The following is a 19784-nucleotide window of genomic DNA, read 5'->3' as shown; positions in this document are numbered from 1 at the left end:
TTCAACCAGTAACCCAATTTCTGACATTAACAATAGTCAAATTATGTAAAACATGGTGAATAAATAAACTTTCATGACAGAGTTATAAGTGTCTTTACAACAATCACTACTTGTTTATACAAATATAATACATTAAACGTATCTTTGCTTTGCAAGAAAATTCCACTTTCATTGCATGTGAAAGTCAATATTTTGAGGAAGGGTATTATTCAGTATAACCGTTTAATTTGGAGATATAAACTAGCCTATAAGAGAAGAAAAATATTACTCTGCATTCTAGAATATTAGTGAACCTTGTTTGCACCCATATGAAATATAGTATTCTAAAAGTATTGGCAACTAGAAAATGTAAGGGGGCTAATGGGCCAGCAAATATATATAGACCGTTTTTAATAAAGACAAAGGGGGTGGAGAGGTGAGACCAAAGGGGTAAAAGGGAGACAATGCTCACTCATATACCCTTGCAGCGCATGGTCTGACATCAGCATTGGAAGTATACATGCTCTGAAATCGAAATTCTATCCATCTAACGAAAATGCTCCTTGAACAGGACAAACACAAGAATAGAGAGGAAAGCCAGTGAATCAGAAGCAGGGACCTGAGAGTGGCAAGAAAGCAATCCAATCATGAGTAAATGGCTGACCCTAAGCTCATTCCATGTATAGTATTGCAATAGGTGTTAGATTGTCTGTAGGCAAACCTAAAATGTGTGTGACTCTTGGGAAATCCAATCTCACCAAGCACCACACTTATATTTCATGGCCGGGATGCAGTTGGCATTTTGGGAGGCTGAAAATTATTATTATTTAATTCAAAGCGGGTGACGCCTTCTGAATGCAGCTGAGGTGAAAGCTTTGTAGTGACATTACCTAATTATTCAGTTAGCTTTGTTTGCCAGCTTCTGACACACCTTCGAGCTTGAATGTACAGCTGTCCCAGTTCCTGTGCTTCAGTTCAGACTCGACAAGGGAATGTGACAATCATCTTCCTTCCTGACTCGAACCCTACTACCAGGGAACTTTGCACACGGGGAGCCTTCAGCGATGGTTGATCAGCAATAACTCACATGAACAGGGGTTTCACCCTCGATCAGGGATAAGTTCCTGCAGTGACATTTCCAGTTTCCAGACTGAAGAGGTGGCTGGGTTTTCCTTGAAGTATTTTTGGCTTTAGATTCTGTGCTGAAGATTACTGAAGTCATGGCATCTCCAAATAAGAACCCGAGTTTCAGTGGAGTGGAGAATCCTACTTTCCTGGTGAGTGACTTGTAAGATGTTCTCTTTTTCCTTCCTTGGAGAGACGCCTGCATGTATATTTCTCTGTACCTTCTAAGTAGATTCTATGGACCTGATCTGGAGTGTAGAGTACAGTATTTACTCCATCAGAGAGATGGAGTAGAATACACCATCGCCCTCATGGAGTACCCATACTCCAGAGATGCTCGCTGGCTCTGCGAACATCCCTAATCATTGACAGGAATTTCTGTCACGGTTGTGCCTTTCAAGGTCATCAAAGTTTGATGGATGGCTCCATCAGACACGACGGCCACCTGTCAAACTTTTAATCAGTTTATGCTTTTCTTTTAAAAAACAAATTCCAAAGTAGATTTATATTAAAAAAAAAAATTAGCAAACACCAATGACCACCACGCCATAGGTGGTGTCTCCTATGGTGTGGGGTCAATATATATATTTTTTACTTTCCCTCACCACCAGGCTTTACCTGTGAGGTACCACCAAAAAAAGTATAACACCATACATTCTAAATGGGGCAGGCTGTGTTATATGTAAACCTTCGACAGCCCATACTCCGTCGGGTCATCGGAAGAGTATTTCGGAGAAAGTACCGGTGTAGTCTCCATCGCGGACATATTTAAGAAAGTTGCTATGAAAAAATGAAAAGCAATGTGAAATTGGCTTTTCTGTTCAGCTTGTATCAGCTATATCTTTTTATTTGATAGTTTTAGTGAAATTACACCGAAAATCCAAGATTTTCCCACCATTTTGTCAAAGGCTTCTTTTGAGAGCGTGCACCTCCAGTACCCTTTCAGAAGTTCAGGTTTGCTTGATACACCATGAAATTATTGCAGTATTTTATGAGTGCCTCTTCAGACTCTATAGTATTTTAGCATGTATGTTTACAGAATGTTCTCCTCATGGCGGAAGTTGGACACTTGCACATTGCTCTCTGTGGTTTATGGCTGGGTATTTATACTCAACCACTTTCCAAGCTCAGTAGTGGGGGTGGGCAGAATTTGCGTAATCGCGTTACGCAATCTCAGCGAAACTGTAAAAAATCTCTGCGAACACGCAGAAATTCCGCGAACATGCGGAATTCTTGTTTGCAATGCTTTTTTACTGTTCGCAATTGCGGTTTGCGTGCTCGGGGGAAATATCTCGCGAGCACGCATTTGAGAACACGAACAAGCAAAAAATTTCGCGAAATCGCAGAATGCAGAATTTTGAGCAATATCGCGTTCTCCGCAGAACGCAAAATTACCCAAATTCCACGAGCGGAACGGAATTTACCGCCGAGGCCTACTCAGAAGCCTCCATTTCATGCAACTGGAGTCAGCTTAAACTATCTAAAAAACAAGGGAGTAGCCAAAGATTGCTAGTGGATGGAATTGCGAAGCTTGGATTTGATCCAACCTATTTATTAATTGATTATTAGGAGGCTTTTAAGGACATTATCATTGCTAAAAAGGACTGGGAATCAAAAGCAGGCATGGCAAAAATGTTTTAACCAGACCTACTCCCTTCCGCCTTGTTCATTTCTCTATCTCCTTTTCTTGCCCCTTTCTCTAATCTAAAGCACAGGCTGTGCCATCTGTAATTACCTGGGGGAGCTGTAGAAAGCAAACGAGATGCCAGCAGCAGGCCCCCTGCCGGGAAAAAACAGGCTCTGATGGCTGCAGCCCTCCAGGAAAATGTTCTGTGGAATAAAGAGACATTCCGGGCCTGGATGTGCAGAGCAACGTATGGGGTACCTCGGGACACCAGCAGGGCCGGACTGGCCTTTGCGGGCCGCCAGGAAGGGGGCCGGTTTTGGGCTGGGGGGGGCTGTTTTTGTTACAGGGCCGTTTTTGCAGCATAGCTGCAATATCGCACCCTGTAACAAAATAGGCCCTAACTGACCCTGGCAAACAGCTTGGCCATACACCCAACCCCCTGGGGGCCGGCCAAGCATATTGCCAGGGCCGGTTTTGGTTCCCAGTCCGGCCCTGGACACCAGCATTTATGGATGGATACACTTGGTAACAAATCACAATGTGCGATGAATGAATAAAGATCACTTAGCTCTCCCTTTCATCACACTCCTCAGGTACACCACTTTAATAAAAAGTGCACTTACCTATCACAGTGCATTTAGCTACTGGTGCATGTTAGACCTGACAGCCTTAGGGTGGTCTTTCCCCCAACGTTTGGCTTCTTCCTCCACTGTTCTGACCTCGTTTTTGCTGGTATTAGGTCTCTGTTCACTTTACCAATGCTAAAGTGCTTGTGCTCTCGCCCCTTAACATGGTTAAGATTGGTAATCCCTAATTGGCATATTTAATTTGCTTATGAGTCCCTAGTAAAGGGGTAACACGTATACCCAGGGACTATAAATTAAATGCCACCCATAGACCTGCAGAACTGATTGTGCCACCCACTTAAGTAGCCAGTTGAACATGTCTCAGGACAGCCTGTGTGTGTAATTTATACTGCATGTACACCTGGCAAAATAAACCTTTTGCTGGCCCAAACCTTCCCTTATTATACATAAAGGTCATCCCTAAGTTCAACCCTAGACAACCCAGAGGGCGGATGCTATGTATTTAAAAGACAGGACATGTACTTTTAGGTTTTACATTTTCTGGCTATGAAAAACTCAAATACTGCAAGGCTTTACTTTCCCATAAGATAACATAGGAATTACCTTATTACATTTTTTAAGTGTAATTTCCAATGGGAAAGAGATAAATCCTTCAAGGCTGGTGTCTCTAGAATCACAATTTAAAATCCAAATTAATGGTGAGGTTGGATTTTAAATTTCAAGTCTGAAAATGCCGCTTTTAGAAAGTCAATCAATTGCTTTTACGTGAAGGCTAGGTTAGCTCATAACAGAAAGTAACAAGTTTTAAGAAAAAACAAATTATAAGAACAAACAAATTTTGTAAGAGAAAACCTCTCTGACAACAAATAAAATTCAAAGTATTTTTATGAAAAGATAAAGTCACATTAAAATACCGGAATTACTTCATTCCATTTCAATTCCAATTATAAGTGAAGGAGTGACTATTGGTGAACAAAGTGAATAGTGCAGCAATTTCAGTGACACTTATTTACAAATATATACAAAATTATACATGGGAAAAAGGGGCAAGGGGAAATATTTTAGCGGTCAGAGTTCTGAATTAATATTCCAAGGAGACAGATGGTGACTGTGACTGTTCCCGGAGGGTTCTTGACCAATATTATGCGTCGACGTTTCGATCCTAGTGTGCCCCGATTGGTGGTCACGCGGATCTTTATCAAGACAAGAGGGGGGGAGATCTGGAAGGAGAGGTAAGTATTGTGTCAGAGAGGGCAATAACGGTTAAGTCTAGTTATGCATTCTGGCGAGTTCATTTTACTTACACCATGGGTAGGGGGGGGGGTGGTTGTTATCTGTATTGAAATCCGGATACACAGGAGGCAGCAGTCACACGCTGTGCATAGGCCAATCGGTCAATCTGGGGAAGAAACCAACTGTGTTCAGTCCATTTGCAGTAATGGCCGAGACATTCACTTCGAGAGAACATGCAGTGCTAGCATGCATGAAATAAGCACATACAGAGGACCTGAACCCCAAGGGTGGTAGGGGCGGTACTCGTAATTACTCAGGGCAGACTGTGGGGGAGGCATGGTATGTGAGCACCCGGTGGAAACGGGGATTGATTTAGTCACACTCTGGGTATTCAAGACCATTTATAGTCAGGTCGGGCACTACGTGATAACATGCAAGCCTAGCGTACAATGAATGCACCCAGAAAATGTGGTTTATGTAGTTGCGCTAGGGATCGGCAAGCTACAAGACCTGATATATACGGAGAAAGATTTGCTCACGCTCCGGGTAGTGACATGCACATAGAATTAGAGACTCCCGGACCGGGTTCGTGATGACAAAATAGGGTGCACCACAAGCTCGTGTACCCAAGTGAACACACTTTTACATGTGTTTCAGGAAGCTTACCTCATATGGGGAACCGCTTTCACATAGAGCGAGTAACCGGCTTACAAGTCTCGCAATCACTCGGTCAAGCGGAGTGCTGGGCGCGAGGACGTTATGCACGTCTGTTGCCCAGCGACGCCGTGACGTCAACATGGCGCGTCATGGAACCGACTTGGTGTAAGGTTTGGATTGGATAGGGGTGGCAAGCCCCTGGGTCACTCGGCAACGCAAACGCTGTGGGTTTGGGTTGGATAAGGGTGGCAAGCCCCTATGCATTGATGGACCATCTTTTTCACACCAAAACAAAACATTTATACTGCCCGCCTTGACAAATTGTAATACCTCGAACGTTATTTACATCATTCTTTGTCCATGCAACAAACCTTATGTGGGCCAAACAACACAGAAGGTAAAGACTCGCATATTGCAGCACATGAGCAGAATCCGCTGTAAAGTCCAGGGGGCCCCCATGGTCGAACACTTTGTTAGCCAGAATCATGATCCAGACAGCATACGCTGGCGTATACTTGAAAAAATTAATGTGAACCCACGTGGGGGTTCTACCACCTTAGCCCTTAACAGAAAAGAGTGTAAATGGATCCATGTTTTGAACTCTGTAAGTCAGGGGTTAAATGAACATGAGGAGATCGCAAAACAAATGGGACTATTATGAGTATGAGCCTATTTACCAACACTGAACTGCTTGCTCCTTGATGTTATGCTATAACTAATCTGCATGTGGTTCCTTGTCATGAGTATTTCGTCTGTTTCCATTCAAATGCACTGTTGTACATACTATGTTTTCCTGCGATGTACCACTCATGTGGTCTTAATCACTTAGTGCAGATTTGATTCATGACTAAGGTTAATCCTTTTAATATTTCACAATGTCCGCGCTTGCAGTGTTCACTGAAACCACACGGTGCAGCAGTACAATTGATCAATCCCCAAACGCGATAGGCACACAGCGCTTGCGTTGCCTAGTGACCTAGGGGCTTGCCACCCTTTGCCACCCTTATCCAACCCAAACCCACAGCGTTTGCGTTGCCGAGTGACCCAGGGGCTTGCCACCCCTATCCAATCCAAACCTTACACCAAGTCGGTTCCATGACGCGCCATGTTGACGTCACGGCGTCGCTGGGCAACAGACGTGCATAACGTCCTCGCGCCCAGCACTCCGCTTGACCGAGTGATTGCGAGACTTGTAAGCCGGTTACTCGCTCTATGTGAAAGCGGTTCCCCATATGAGGTAAGCTTCCTGAAACACATGTAAAAGTGTGTTCACTTGGGTACACGAGCTTGTGGTGCACCCTATTTTGTCATCACGAACCCGGTCCGGGAGTCTCTAATTCTATGTGCATGTCACTACCCGGAGCGTGAGCAAATCTTTCTCCGTATATATCAGGTCTTGTAGCTTGCCGATCCCTAGCGCAACTACATAAACCACATTTTCTGGGTGCATTCATTGTACGCTAGGCTTGCATGTTATCACGTAGTGCCCGACCTGATTATAAATGGTCTTGAATACCCAGAGTGTGACTAAATCAATCCCCGTTTCCACCGGGTGCTCACATACCATGCCTCCCCCACAGTCTGCCCTGAGTAATTACGAGTACCGCCCCTACCACCCTTGGGGTTCAGGTCCTCTGTATGTGCTTATTTCATGCATGCTAGCACTGCATGTTCTCTCGAAGTGAATGACTCGGCCATTACTGCAAATGGACTGAACACAGTTGGTTTCTTCCCCAGATTGACCGATTGGCCTATGCACAGCGTGTGACTGCTGCCTCCTGTGTATCCGGATTTCAATACAGATAACAACCACCCCCCCCCCTACCCATGGTGTAAGTAAAATGAACTCGCCAGAATGCATAACTAGACTTAACCGTTATTGCCCTCTCTGACACAATACTTACCTCTCCTTCCAGATCTCCCCCCCTCTTGTCTTGATAAAGATCCGCGTGACCACCAATCGGGGCACACTAGGATCGAAACGTCGACGCATAATATTGGTCAAGAACCCTCCGGGAACAGTCACAGTCACCATCTGTCTCCTTGGAATATTAATTCAGAACTCTGACCGCTAAAATATTTCCCCTTGCCCCTTTTTCCCATGTATAATTTTGTATATATTTGTAAATAAGTGTCACTGAAATTGCTGCACTATTCACTTTGTTCACCAATAGTCACTCCTTCACTTATAATTGGAATTGAAATGGAATGAAGTAATTCCGGTATTTTAATGTGACTTTATCTTTTCATAAAAATACTTTGAATTTTATTTGTTGTCAGAGAGGTTTTCTCTTACAAAATTTGTTTGTTCTTATAATTTGTTTTTTCTTAAAACTTGTTACTTTCTGTTATGAGCTAACCTAGCCTTCACGTAAAAGCAATTGATTGACCCGACGGAACCACTTTTGTCTTTAACCATACATGCCCAGGTTCTGAGGGACACAGGGTTACCCCTTTTTGGTATAAATATGCTTTTAGAAAGTCGGCATTTTCTTGCTTTGGCCATTTGACGCCTCTCTCTGATCACATGACTGGGTGTAGTTGGCAGTTGGGCTTTGTGTATTCTTTCTAGACAGCCAAACACAATGGGAGCTTAGGTGTGTCTCAATGGTCCATCTCTAGCAGGATGGGAGGGAGGAGCTGGGCATAGCTTTACTTATACTTGAATAGGCTGTGTCCTGTCAACACACAAAGGGCTACCTACTCCATTGTAGGTAGTCTGAAGGAAGGACATCTGTGCATTTCAAAGGCATGTCTTTAAAGCCTCCCCCACTTCAAAGGCACCACTAGATATAAGTACTGGACCTCAGACACCATCAAAACAATACACTTCTGACCTGTGGATATTCTGTCAGGAAGAAGGTCTGCTGTGCTGCTGAAGGATTGCCACTCTGCTGGACTGCAATCTGCTGGTCTCCTGTTTTTCTGTAATGATATGCTGCCTGGTTGAATGGGGAGAGTTCAGAAGTTGTAAAAAGGGGTGAAAGAAAATGGCATGCAAAGTGAGAGAGGGATCCGGCGTTAGGAGAGGAGAGAGGGATGGAAGGGGGTGGGTGAGAGAAAAGCTGCATGGGTAAACTGCTTAACTCTGCACAAAACTGCCAGGTTTTTAAGGGACCCCGGCTTCTCCTGGCCAAGGCCAGGTGAGCTTCTAATGTGGCAGCACATATTCCTGCAGAGTGGAAGAACCCTTCTCAAAGGTTGACTAGAAATCTTTTTGATGTTAAGTGCTGTATTTTGGTTATTAACGGGTACTGATGGGGTGAAATCTTTCCTCAATGTTACTGTGTGTAAAAAATGTCAAAATAATGAAGCAATTCTATCCCAAAATACACAGCATCACATAACATCACTTACATTTTCTTTCCACACAATTTAGTCAAGCCTGTCGCGTAATTTGGTCCTCACCTGCCTCATAATTCTAGTAGCCCTGCCTACAGGATTAGAAATTTTTGTCCGGAAGGGGTCCTTACGCCTCAAAATATTGGCAGGGGGTCTCGGCATCCAAATGTTTGAAGACCTCTGCTTTATATTATTGTCTTCTCAATTTATTTCTTCTTTGGCCCTTATTGCTTTCTTTATTTGTTGTCTTTTGTCACTATGTTTCACTTTGTTTCATCTTTGGCCCTTCTTGCTCCCTTTTATACCTATTTTCCTTCTTTTTCCCTCTTTTCGTGACTTCAAAATGGCCGCCGGGCTTTTCTTGCTTACTATTGGCCGAAACTGCCTGATCCTAAAATGGCCGCCCAAGTCTCGCGAGAACGCAGCACCTTTCCAGTTCCTGCCTGACTTCAAAATGGCCGCCGGGTCTTCCACGATTCTGATGGGCCGATTTGCCTGGCTTCAAGATGGTCGCTGTTGTTCCCACGAGATCTCGCGTGTGATTTTCAAAAGCGCTCGCGCTTGTTATCAGGATGTCGGGGGGGGCCCGCACCATTGTTCTTTTCAGTCACTCGGACCAGGGTGGGCTCCTGGCTCCGTATTTCTTTATTGCTGCACCCTTGTCGCCAGTTGTCGTGTCTGTAGCCTCGAAGCACGGCAGGAGTCATCAGAATCGATCAGGTCTGTTTATTGATCCTTGTTACAGCGTGCTTCCCCACGTCCTGCCTCATGCTCAGCCCCTATGTATCTGCCGCCCCCCCACTCCTTGACCGGAAGTGGTGTCCGGTTCCCTGCCCCCTCCCACCAGTCGGGGTCCAGGGTCCTAGTGCCCTGTGCCCAGGTCACAACATCCACCTTTGAGAGCTGTGATTGGTGGCTTGTGGCTTTGTAAATCCCTAATGTTGTATGGACAGTTCTGTTGGATGCCTGTGATTTTAAGTCTGTCTCCCTTAAAGGAGAAGCTTCACTCAGTTCCTGGAGCAAGAAACCACATGGCTGATAGTGTCTTCACACAGGAAAACCTTTTATTTGCTCTAGGTATTCTGCAGGATGTTGATGCCTGGTCCCACCTGGATCCCCAGGAATCCTGAGAAAATCACTCCGCACTCTTTGCACACCCATGTCACTGAGAGGGTAATTCGGACACCAGGGTATGAGCGGAACAGCATACTTTATGACTGTACATGAGAGGGCAGGCTGTTGACCTCTGTTCCACCCAAACAGGGCCATCCTGCTAACATTAGAGGTCACTGCATGTAAAGATACAACCCCATGTCCAGCCAGTAGTGGTGGGTCCATCTGAAAAAATGTAATCGCTCATAAATGTTACATCTGTGCTGAGAGCTTACCAGAGACTACAAGTGATAGATGGATCACAACACATTTGTTCCCTTATTTGTATCATATTCCTTGTCCAGTTCCCTGATTTTTGCCCCATACAATTAGAACATTTACTAGATCTACATCTGAATGCCTTTGTGTTCCTTTTCCTGTTTCATTTCAGGGTAATTTGATAACTTGCTATAAACGTCTGTATTCATTGTAAGCTACAATCAAGGGCTATAGGATTGTCAAAGATGGCTTTTAACTTTAGTGTTTTCCTTTAACTGGGACCCTCTTCAGGAGACTCTTGACACATTTCACATGTGCTATTAAGCACAGGGTGGCACTGTAGCTACTGGGAGGATCTGTCATTTCTTCGGGCAGTCAAGAAGGAGACTTAAAAGCTCTTCTCAGCATCCAGACCTTGACAGATTCATTAGGTTTGATTATGCTATAGATCCTTTCCAGGACCCAGCACAAGACTTGTAACAATTACACCTTGAGAATTTGGTGTTACAACAATAATTACTTTGATATTGCGGTGTACACATGTCCCAGTGGTCCCTTCAAGTGCCCCATATTTTTCTGGGGATTTAATGAAATTAAGAAAATTTCTGAATTCATCTTGCTTTTTGTCTGCTCATTTTTACTAAAGATCGAGTAAAGGTGGTTTACTCAGTTGGTTGCATTAAAGATCTGCATTGTCCTGGGATCCTCCTTTAGTAATTTATTATGATGCTTGTTTGAGGACAAGTGATGCATATGATGGCACTGGGCTAATGGGAGGAGTTGCCCTTTCCTTGAACAATCAAGAATGAGATTCAACAGATCTTTTCAGGATCCTGACACTTCATCATGCCCATGTTTTGTATACTCCTGCCTGGAGCCAGCATCATCACTTCCTGCCATGTGAGCCATCACCGTGCACTAAGAATGTATCTGCACATTGTGGTGTTGTGGGCCCTGGGCCCACATGCAAATCGAATAATGACACAGACGTCATATGTATAGGTGGTTAACTGGCCCTGGGTAAGTGCGCCAGGCCCCTTTTATTAGCAACACAAGGCGGAACACTAGAACGTGTCCAGCAGGACACTACACATATCACCCAGAAAATTACATTTGAAAGGGAACCACGCAATTGGTTCCAGAACTCTAGACAGTCAAACCACCTTTTGTCTAGAAAATCATTATAAAATCATTATAAAACTTCAGGATTCTTTTTTCATCAGTGTTTTCTCCCTTTGTCGCTGTTTTCCCTTCTCCTCCACATTCACTCTCCCTTTTCTGCCTCTCTTTTCCCTGGATAGAAGTCTGGGGATGTAAAATAGGACCTGACGCCAAGAATGGGTGTCAGTGAACATCACCTGCAACCATGAAGGACTGGTTCAGCAGTATATGTCTATTACATCACAATCCTATCAAATGTCATATTGGGTCCTAACAAAGGCAGTAAAAGGTCGCCCCTAATTCCCCACATCTAGTTTAATTATTTAAAGCACAATATATGGAATCAGCACTCATCAGGAAGTATCATTCATAATGGTAAATGTCCTTCAATCAGAAGTTAGTCCACTTCAAATGAACAGGTCCGAACTTGATCACGGTAGTTTTTCAATTCTTTAATGTAGTTTTCACACAATAGAAAAATATTCCAAATCACAGCAGGTTTATTCCTTTTTCTTTTTTTAGCCTTTAGCCAACGCGTTTCGTCTCAGAAATGAGACTTCTTCAGGGCTAAAATTAAAATATACAAAAATTCCTATTAATACACATCTACAGACAAAAGAATTTTCAAAGTAAAATTCACACAAAGAAATATTAACATGACTATAAACCAAAATTACAAAAGTATACGCTATATTAGTCCGAGTAGTACAGAAAGTAGAATCGCTTTTAAAACCAAAACATTATTTTAAAAAATATTTTTTAGTTTCTATACATGGAAGGCCTACTGCACATAACCTTACATGTCAGATCCATATAAACATTAGGATAAGCATTAGTTGTGAGAAAAAACACAATTTATTTACAGACAGAAAATCTGTCTTGTACTACTACTCGGACTAATATAGCGTATACTTTTGTAATTTTGGTTTATAGTCATGTTAATATTTCTTTGTGTGAATTTTACTTTGAAAATTCTTTTGTCTGTAGATGTGTATTAATAGGAATTTTTGTATATTTTAATTTTAGCCCTGAAGAAGTCTTATTTCTGAGACGAAACGCGTTGGCTAAAGGCTAAAAAAAGAAAAAGGAATAAACCTGCTGTGATTTGGAATATTTTTCTATTGTGTGAAAACTACATTAAAGAATTGAAAAACTACCGTGATCAAGTTCGGACCTGTTCATTTGAAGTGGACTAACTTCTGATTGAAGGACATTTACTTAGTTTGGCATGGGCGATACGCGTGGGTTTGTTGCTCCACAGCAGGTTGGACACCAGGGCCGTCACCTGGCGAAGGTATCGTGGTGTAACTGGATATGGTGAGTTTTCTAGGGCATAGAGAAACTTTGGGAGGGCCATCATTTTGTAGAGCACTGCTTTACCGAGGAGTGTCAGCGGCAACGACGCCCAATGTCTCACATCGTTTCGCAATCGGTCTATTGGCGGTTGTAGTTTTTTTTCAAAGAATTCCGTTTGATTGTCAGTAATATATATACCAAGATATTTAAAGGAGGCCGTGGCTCGTAGAAGCGGGCAGTCCCTGTCCAACATAGGCGCCGGCCCCTTCAGTACATATAAGACTGATTTTGACCAATTTATCGTGTAACCCGACGTTATCCCGTAGGCTTTGCATATCGCCAGGAGTGCAGGTATACTCCTGTCTGGATCTGTCAGGTACACCAACATATCGTCGGCGTATAGTGACGATCCTCCCATCCCTCTGTCCAGCAAATGCCTTTCAACAAGGTTGTACTTCTAATCAGTGCCGCCAGCGGTTCCAGCACCAGGGCGAACAGTAGTGGCGAGAGGAGACATCCCTGTCTGGTGCCTCATGCCAGTTGAATTGTACGTGAGATGTGACCATTGGCCACAACATGGGCAACTGGATTGGTGTATAGAAGGCGTATCCAAGCTATAAACTTAGGACCGAAGCCCATGTGGGCCAACACCGCAAATAAATGTCAGCATTCCACCATGTCGAACGCCATTCTCGCGTCTAATGAAAGGATTACGGCTTGTTCTAACAATAACGGGGCTCTTTCTAGGACCCCATGTATCCATCTTAGATTGAGAGCGGTATTCCTATGTGGCATGAAGCCCGATTGATCAGGGTGAATCAAGAGCGGGAGATGTGTCATCAATCTAGTGGCCAACAGCTTCGCGAGAATCTTTGCTTCTGCATTAAGAAGTGAGATTGGGCGATATGATGCGCAGTCTGTCGGAGGCTTACCAGGTTTCAGTATCGCCACTATCGCAGCTGTTCGTTGATCCCGCGGGAGCTCTGCCTTTGAGAGACTCTCTGTGTACATAGCCAACAGTGGCGGGCTGAGTGTATCCGACATGAGTTTAAACCACTCTATGGAGATCCCACTGGGGCCAAGGGCTTTTCCGGATTGTATTGCCTGTATAGCTAGTTGTATTTCCTCAACAGAGAGGACGGTCTCCAACTCTTGGACTGCCTCCTGTGGAAGCTTCCTGGTCACTATGTGTGCAAGGGATTCTAGGGCTGCGCTTTCCGTGACTCCCCGGTCAGGGGTATATACCTTCTCGAGCTGATCTGCTAGTATGTTCACGATCTCCTCAGGGTGTGTGTGTTGTTGTCGCTCAGTAGTGTGTAGTTGTGGTATGTCTCTAGTGCTCCCCCCCTTTTTTTCTAAACATGCTAACATCTTTCCGGCTTTATCACCCACGTAATAAACCCTGTGGGTCGTGGCCGAAATATTGTCAAGCACCTGCCGTCTGATGTGTTCCCTATAACGCTGCTGGTGTAACTGGCATACATGTGCTGAGTCTACCGTGGGGTCCGTCATATGGGCTACATTCGCCTTATGGAGGGACAATTCCTGTCGCTGTGCCCTTTTGTGTCCCGTAATGGAGGCCATTGCTTGCCCACGAAGGACTGTTTTGTACGCTTCCCAAATAATCGAGGGAGAGGTCACTGATGCTTCGTTTTCGGCGAAGTAGAATTTGGTCGCTTTCTTAAGATCTTTTTTAATTTTGGGGACTTTCAGAAAAGTACGGTAGATGGGGTATATTCGTCTCTTTGTCTTCTCTCGGCTAGAAAGGGTCATCACCACTGGAGAGTGGTCTGATATGCCCCTAGGGAGTATTTCTACGGTATCTATATCCTGCATCCCATTACCCAAGATATGGAAGTAGTCTATGCGTGATAGGCTATTGTGTACAGTCGAGTGGTAGGTGTACTGTGCCGTAGTGGGGTGCTTGTGTTTCCAAATATCTGCTAGGCCCAATGCTGTTAAAAAACCTTGGAAGCCGGAGGGATTAGACGTGTGTGTGTGCGCATTGGGAATCTATCCAATGTTGGGTCTGCCACTGAGTTAAAATCTCCCCCTATGATGACGTAACCCACCGGGAGGTCCAGCAGGAAATCTCCCAGTGCTGTCAGGGCCACTGTTTGAAGTGCCGGAGGTACATACACTGACACTACATTTAAAAGTCGGCCCTCCCACTGCCCATGTACTGCCGCAAAGCAGTCCGGTTTAACTTAGATGCAAAGTGTAAAGTATTTATACAGCACACAAACAGTAATAAAGTGAAAACACAATACAGGAAAAATTCCCACACTAATTTAGAAAAATAGAGTACATTTTAATAAATTATTTGACACTGACAACGACAAAAATCCAATCAGTCTAACCAGAGTTGGACATTCCTACATATTTTAGTGAAAATAGCACCAACAAGCGAAGAGCAGGTCGGCTACAGTCACCAGATTATTCTTTCTTAAAGTTTACCTTCTCAAATCAGTGCCAAAAATGCCTTTTGCTTTGTAGGGGGCCGCGAGAAGCAGGGAAAGTGTTACGGGAGGCTGCCAGAGAAGCGTGAAGAACAGGCAAGGTGTTTCAGACAGGCATTGCTGGAGCTTTGCATTGGAGATCCCCATGAGAGAATGATGTTGTAGTGGGAGGAGGTGACTGCCGGAGCTTCGAGATGAATGGTGGCATGGGTGGTGAGGTCTTGGCCTACAGTGGGCCATTCACGGTCACAAAGAGCCCAAAAATATAATACAGTTCTCTGAGGCCACACCAGGAGTCCAGGATCTGAGGGGCACCACCTGGGGGTCAGGAACACACTTCAGTTGGGTCCAAATCTTGGTGCAGGATGTTAGGGAGCCTTTTATGTCCATGAGGCTCAGATCAGGAGGCCAGCAGACTAGCCCTTGGAGTCAATCTAGTAGCCCTGGGTTCAAGATGAAGTTGCAGGTTCACTTCTTCTGCCCCAGGCAAAAGGGCAGCAGGGCTGAAAGCAGCAGAATTCTTCAAATCCAGCTGGCCTTTCAGGCCATGACCGACTTTTCTGCTAATTTTCAATAAGATGTTGTGAGCAAGTGCACTGAAAGCCTCTTCTATATTTATGCTGGATTTGGCACTGGTCTCAAAGAATCGAATACTGACAGTCATTTCATTAGCACAGCATTCTTCTTGTGGCAGAGTATCCACGGATCCAGAAGTGTACTGAAGAGTTGGTGTCTGAGCTCCCTTTTTTTACCCTGGTGCCCTCCTTCTGGAAGATGGCAGTAGCTTCTAGATTGTGGTATAGAAATACATAGGATTTCCTGAATCCCCTGCCCTGACTCCTAGCTGGCTGCAGTGACAATGGGCAGGTGTTAGGTCTTTTGTGTGAGGGCATAGCATTCCCTATTCAGTTTCAAGTTGGACTGTGCTCAGCTCCGTTCCCTCATCCTGCCAGCCGATGGCCCATTAAGGCCCATCTAATCCCTCTATTGTGTGACTGTCTAAAAGGGATTTACAAAGACTAACAGTCAGTTATTCCCAGTTATATGACCGAAGAGAAGCTACAGGCACAAAAGTGCAAAGGGCAGAAAAATGGCATCTTTCTAAAAGTGGCATTTATAAAAACCTGAGTTTATCATTAAATAAGATTTTTAATTACAATTTCAAACACACTAAATATGACATGGATGCCTGCTTCCATTTGGAAATTACAGCTTATTAAATGTAATACGGTGTCAGAAGTTGATACTCTTGTAGGGCAGCTGTATTTCTTTCCTTGTATGCCCTTAACCGCAATTTCCGAGAGGTGCCTGACTCCCAAGCATTTTTTAACATTTCACCGCATTGTGAAAGGCTTAATGCCATTTATATTATGTTTATGTTCTTAACTGTTTACTCAATGTTATTTTAATTCTATTTCCTTTACTAGTACTCGTGCAGCAAAAGGGATACTATGCTGCACAAAGGGGGTTGCTGGAACCCAATTCGTGTTCTCATTCTTTTGCCCATCGCTATCCTTTTCATTTCAAAGTGCCCTAGTGCGCTTCCTGTTTGGTTTTGACTTACTGCCACGCCCCCTCATCATGGCTTCTTAAGGGACCGAGAGGCGCTGTGTCAGAAGTTGATACTCTCATAAGGCAACTGTATTTCTTTCCTTGCATGCCCTTAGCGGCAATTTTTGGGAGGTGCCTAGCTCCCGAGCATTTTTGTTAACATTTTGCTGCATTGTTAAAGGCATGATGCCCTTTATATTATGTTTATGTTGTTAACGGTTTACTCACTTTTATTTTAATTCTATTTTCTTTATTAGTACTCGTGCAGCGCAGGGGAGCCTGTGCTGCATGAAGGGGGTTGCTGGACTTCAGTTTGTGACCTTGTTCTTTTGCCAATCGCTGTCCTTTTTAGGTCTCGTGGCGTTTGGCGTTAACCACGTGAAAGCGCGGTCTAGCCAGAGACCTATAGTCAGCGACGCAGCTTTCCAGGAGACAGGACCTGGCCACGCGCATGGCGATCGGAGCGGGCCACGCGCTCGCGAACGCGCTCGCTGTGGCCATCTCCTGTCTCCTGGGACGCTCCAACACACACGCATGCACACACACAGAGACACACACACGAGCGCCCATGCACGCACACATACATACAGAGACACCCCCCCGTTGCACACATACACACGCACGCGCGCACACACACACGAGTGCACCGAGCCCCCCCCCGCCGTCGCACACATACCGCCAGTGCCGCTCCGCGCTCACCGGTCAGATCCCGTGTGCAGCCACAGCAGAGCCCGAGCGCAGCCGCCACCATGTTTCGTCAGAGCACCCTCTTCAACTTCTTCACCAAGTCCCTTCCGCCGCCCGGCCGCAGCTGCTCCTCTCCCACCGAGGCCTCTCTCCTCGGCCAGGGCAAGCGGGAGGGAGCTCAACAACACCGCCACAAGCACGGGAAGAGGCCCGGGGCGGCCGCGAGCAGGGGAAATGCTGGAGAGAAGGCGGCACGACCTTCCACACCCAGGTAACCACGCCTTCCTGCACCAGGCCCTCGGCCCACTGTGCAGACTGCAGCCCCACGCAACTGCCCCCACCTGTAGCAGTGTGACCCGCGCCCCATTTAGCGGCCACTCACACAGCACCAGGATCTAGGCGCTTGCCACTATGGCTGGGCCAGCACCGCCCACTGCGCTCACTTCCTTGGGTAAAGAAAAACCAGGTTACAAAGCAAAACGTGTTTTACTATAGCATAGAATAACAACAACCCATAGAAAACAATGTTTCACGGTCACAAGAGACAATATAGCTTAACGTACCTTGCAAGAACAATAAAAGGAGAAGGAGCTCGAATGCAATACATTAATTTCATTCTTCCTCACCCCACCGCGGTCAGTTGTAATAGCGTTCCCGATACTTCCATGTACCAGCCTGGCCAATGTAGGTGGGACTGGCTAAATATAGCCTCTATCTGGCCAGTTGGCTATTCTACCACAGAAGCGGACCTTTTGATTTCAAGTGCATGAATGGAAAACTCACGTAGTGGTTCTTTGCAAGGTTGGACTGAAATAATAAAGGCTAGCAGGAAGGGACTTAAAACAGATGCATCGCCACAGGGTGTGCGGGTTCATCTCCGGCGAAGACTAGTTTGAGAGATGGGGGACTCTGTGGGACCCTAATCACATTCACCAGGGTGATATGGTGCTCCTGTTGGGATCTCAGAGGCCCGACTTCTTCATACTTTTTTAATATAAGGAAAACAGTTCACCCTACTTTCTGTGAGCCTGTGCGTGAGGTGCATCATCAGAGCTGTGTGAATAATAACTGTCAGCTCCGTGCCTGAGGTGCATCATCAGAGCTGTGTGAATAATAACAGCTGTGAGCCCCGTGCTGAGGTGCATCATCAGAGCTGTGTGAATAATAACTGCATCAGCCCCGTGCCTGAGGTGCATCATAAGAGCTGTGTGAATAATAACAGCTGTGAGCCCAGTGCCTGAGGTGCATCATGAGAGCTGTGTGAATAATAACTGCGTTAGCCCCGTGCTCAGGTGCATCATCAGAGCTGTGTGAATAATAACAGCTGTGAGCCCGTGTCTGAGGTGCATCATCAGAGCTGTGTGAATAATAACTGCTTCAGCCCAGTGCATGAGGTGCTTCATCAGAGCTGTGTGAATAATAACAGCTGTGAGCAACAGCATACTCTTGCACACACTCTCACTGCTCACCAATTCAAAGTTTGCTAAAACTTTTATGCAACGCATTGTCATACACAATGCCAATAACTCAAACTTTAATGCTGCGAGACCTATTGCATTGTAAATGCTTGTTTATAAAAGTGCCCTAGCACGCTCCCTGCTTGGTTATGGCTTACAGCTATGCCCACTCAGCACAGCTCTCTTAAGGGATCGAGAAGCACGTCGCTGCTGTGTCAGAAGTAGATACCTACGTGAGGCGACTATGATTCTTTCCTTGTATGCCCTTACTGGCAATTTCTGGGAGATGCCTGGCTCGCAAGCATTTTTTTTTTACATTTCACCGCATGGTGAAAGGCTTGATGCAATTTATCTTTTTTTATGTTTTTAACTTTTTATTCACTTTTATTTTAATTCTATTTCCTTTATCAGTACTTGTGCAGCACAGCTTCATGTGTCACACAAGCACATCTAGTGGCTTCTTTACACAAATATAAAAATTCTGCTTAATTTTACACATCTATGAACTTAAAACAAGAGTTCCCTTAATGATTTCTTTGAACTCTACCTTTACCCTCATGACATCTAGCACTCTAAAAGAGGCACCAGTCTCTGATGACTAGGACTTGGGCTATCAATGTCTATAGTCGCTACACTCACAACAGGAGTTGCTACTGTTCAGGGTCTGGCTCCCATCTCTGTGAGATATGAACCCTAGACACACAGTGGTGATGGTGATTATAGGGTCAACATTAGTTGCAACAATAGTTGCGTTATCCTGGGGCATTGTGGAGCTGATAAAGCAATTGGAAGCGTTCTCTGGGAGCTGGAAGTGAATAGTCACAACTCATGGATCTGGGAGTTGAGAGGGTGTCAATTGTGGAGGTGAAAGAGTTTAAGGCAATAGTGAAAAATAGAGTACATTGTAATAAATTATTGAACACCAAAACGACAAAAATCCAATCAGTCTAATCGGAGTGCAGAATGCAGCACACTTAGAAAGAGGAACGTGCCTCTGAGGAATGTTTTTGCGGAGGAAGGTGCCCCTAAAAGCACAAAAACACTCCTGCCTTCAATGCAAATCACGCTTGTACCATGGCGCAAGGGTGCCTGTGTTGGCACTAGTTACCAGGTCAAGGAAAGGGCAGTAATGCGCCTGGCACCTCCCCTGGGATAACTTAAGGCCCCCAAAAGGGACATTAAATCATCCCAGTTTGAATACTCTTACTCTGGAGAAAGCGGAGAATAAAACTGGGGGCATGTTATCAGATAC

The 19784-nt window shown here is 44.9% G+C and overlaps 1 protein-coding gene across 1 annotated transcript in view; it reads left to right on the top strand.

Moving 5' to 3' along the window:
- The first annotated feature begins 967 nt into the window (after positions 1–967).
- LOC144800058 (solute carrier family 23 member 1-like) overlaps positions 968–19784 on the top strand; it is a 329120-nt gene continuing 310303 nt past the window's right edge. The window contains exon 1 of the mRNA XM_078671654.1: positions 968–1256. Within this exon, the coding sequence (XP_078527780.1) occupies positions 1200–1256 (57 nt within the window). The 5' untranslated portion in view covers positions 968–1199. The remainder of the gene's footprint in view (positions 1257–19784) is intronic.

This window comes from Lissotriton helveticus, chromosome 1_1 (genome assembly GCF_964261635.1).
Source record: "Lissotriton helveticus chromosome 1_1, aLisHel1.1, whole genome shotgun sequence".
NCBI lineage: Eukaryota > Metazoa > Chordata > Amphibia > Caudata > Salamandridae > Lissotriton > Lissotriton helveticus.
This window is presented reverse-complemented; position numbering and strand designations above follow the sequence as displayed.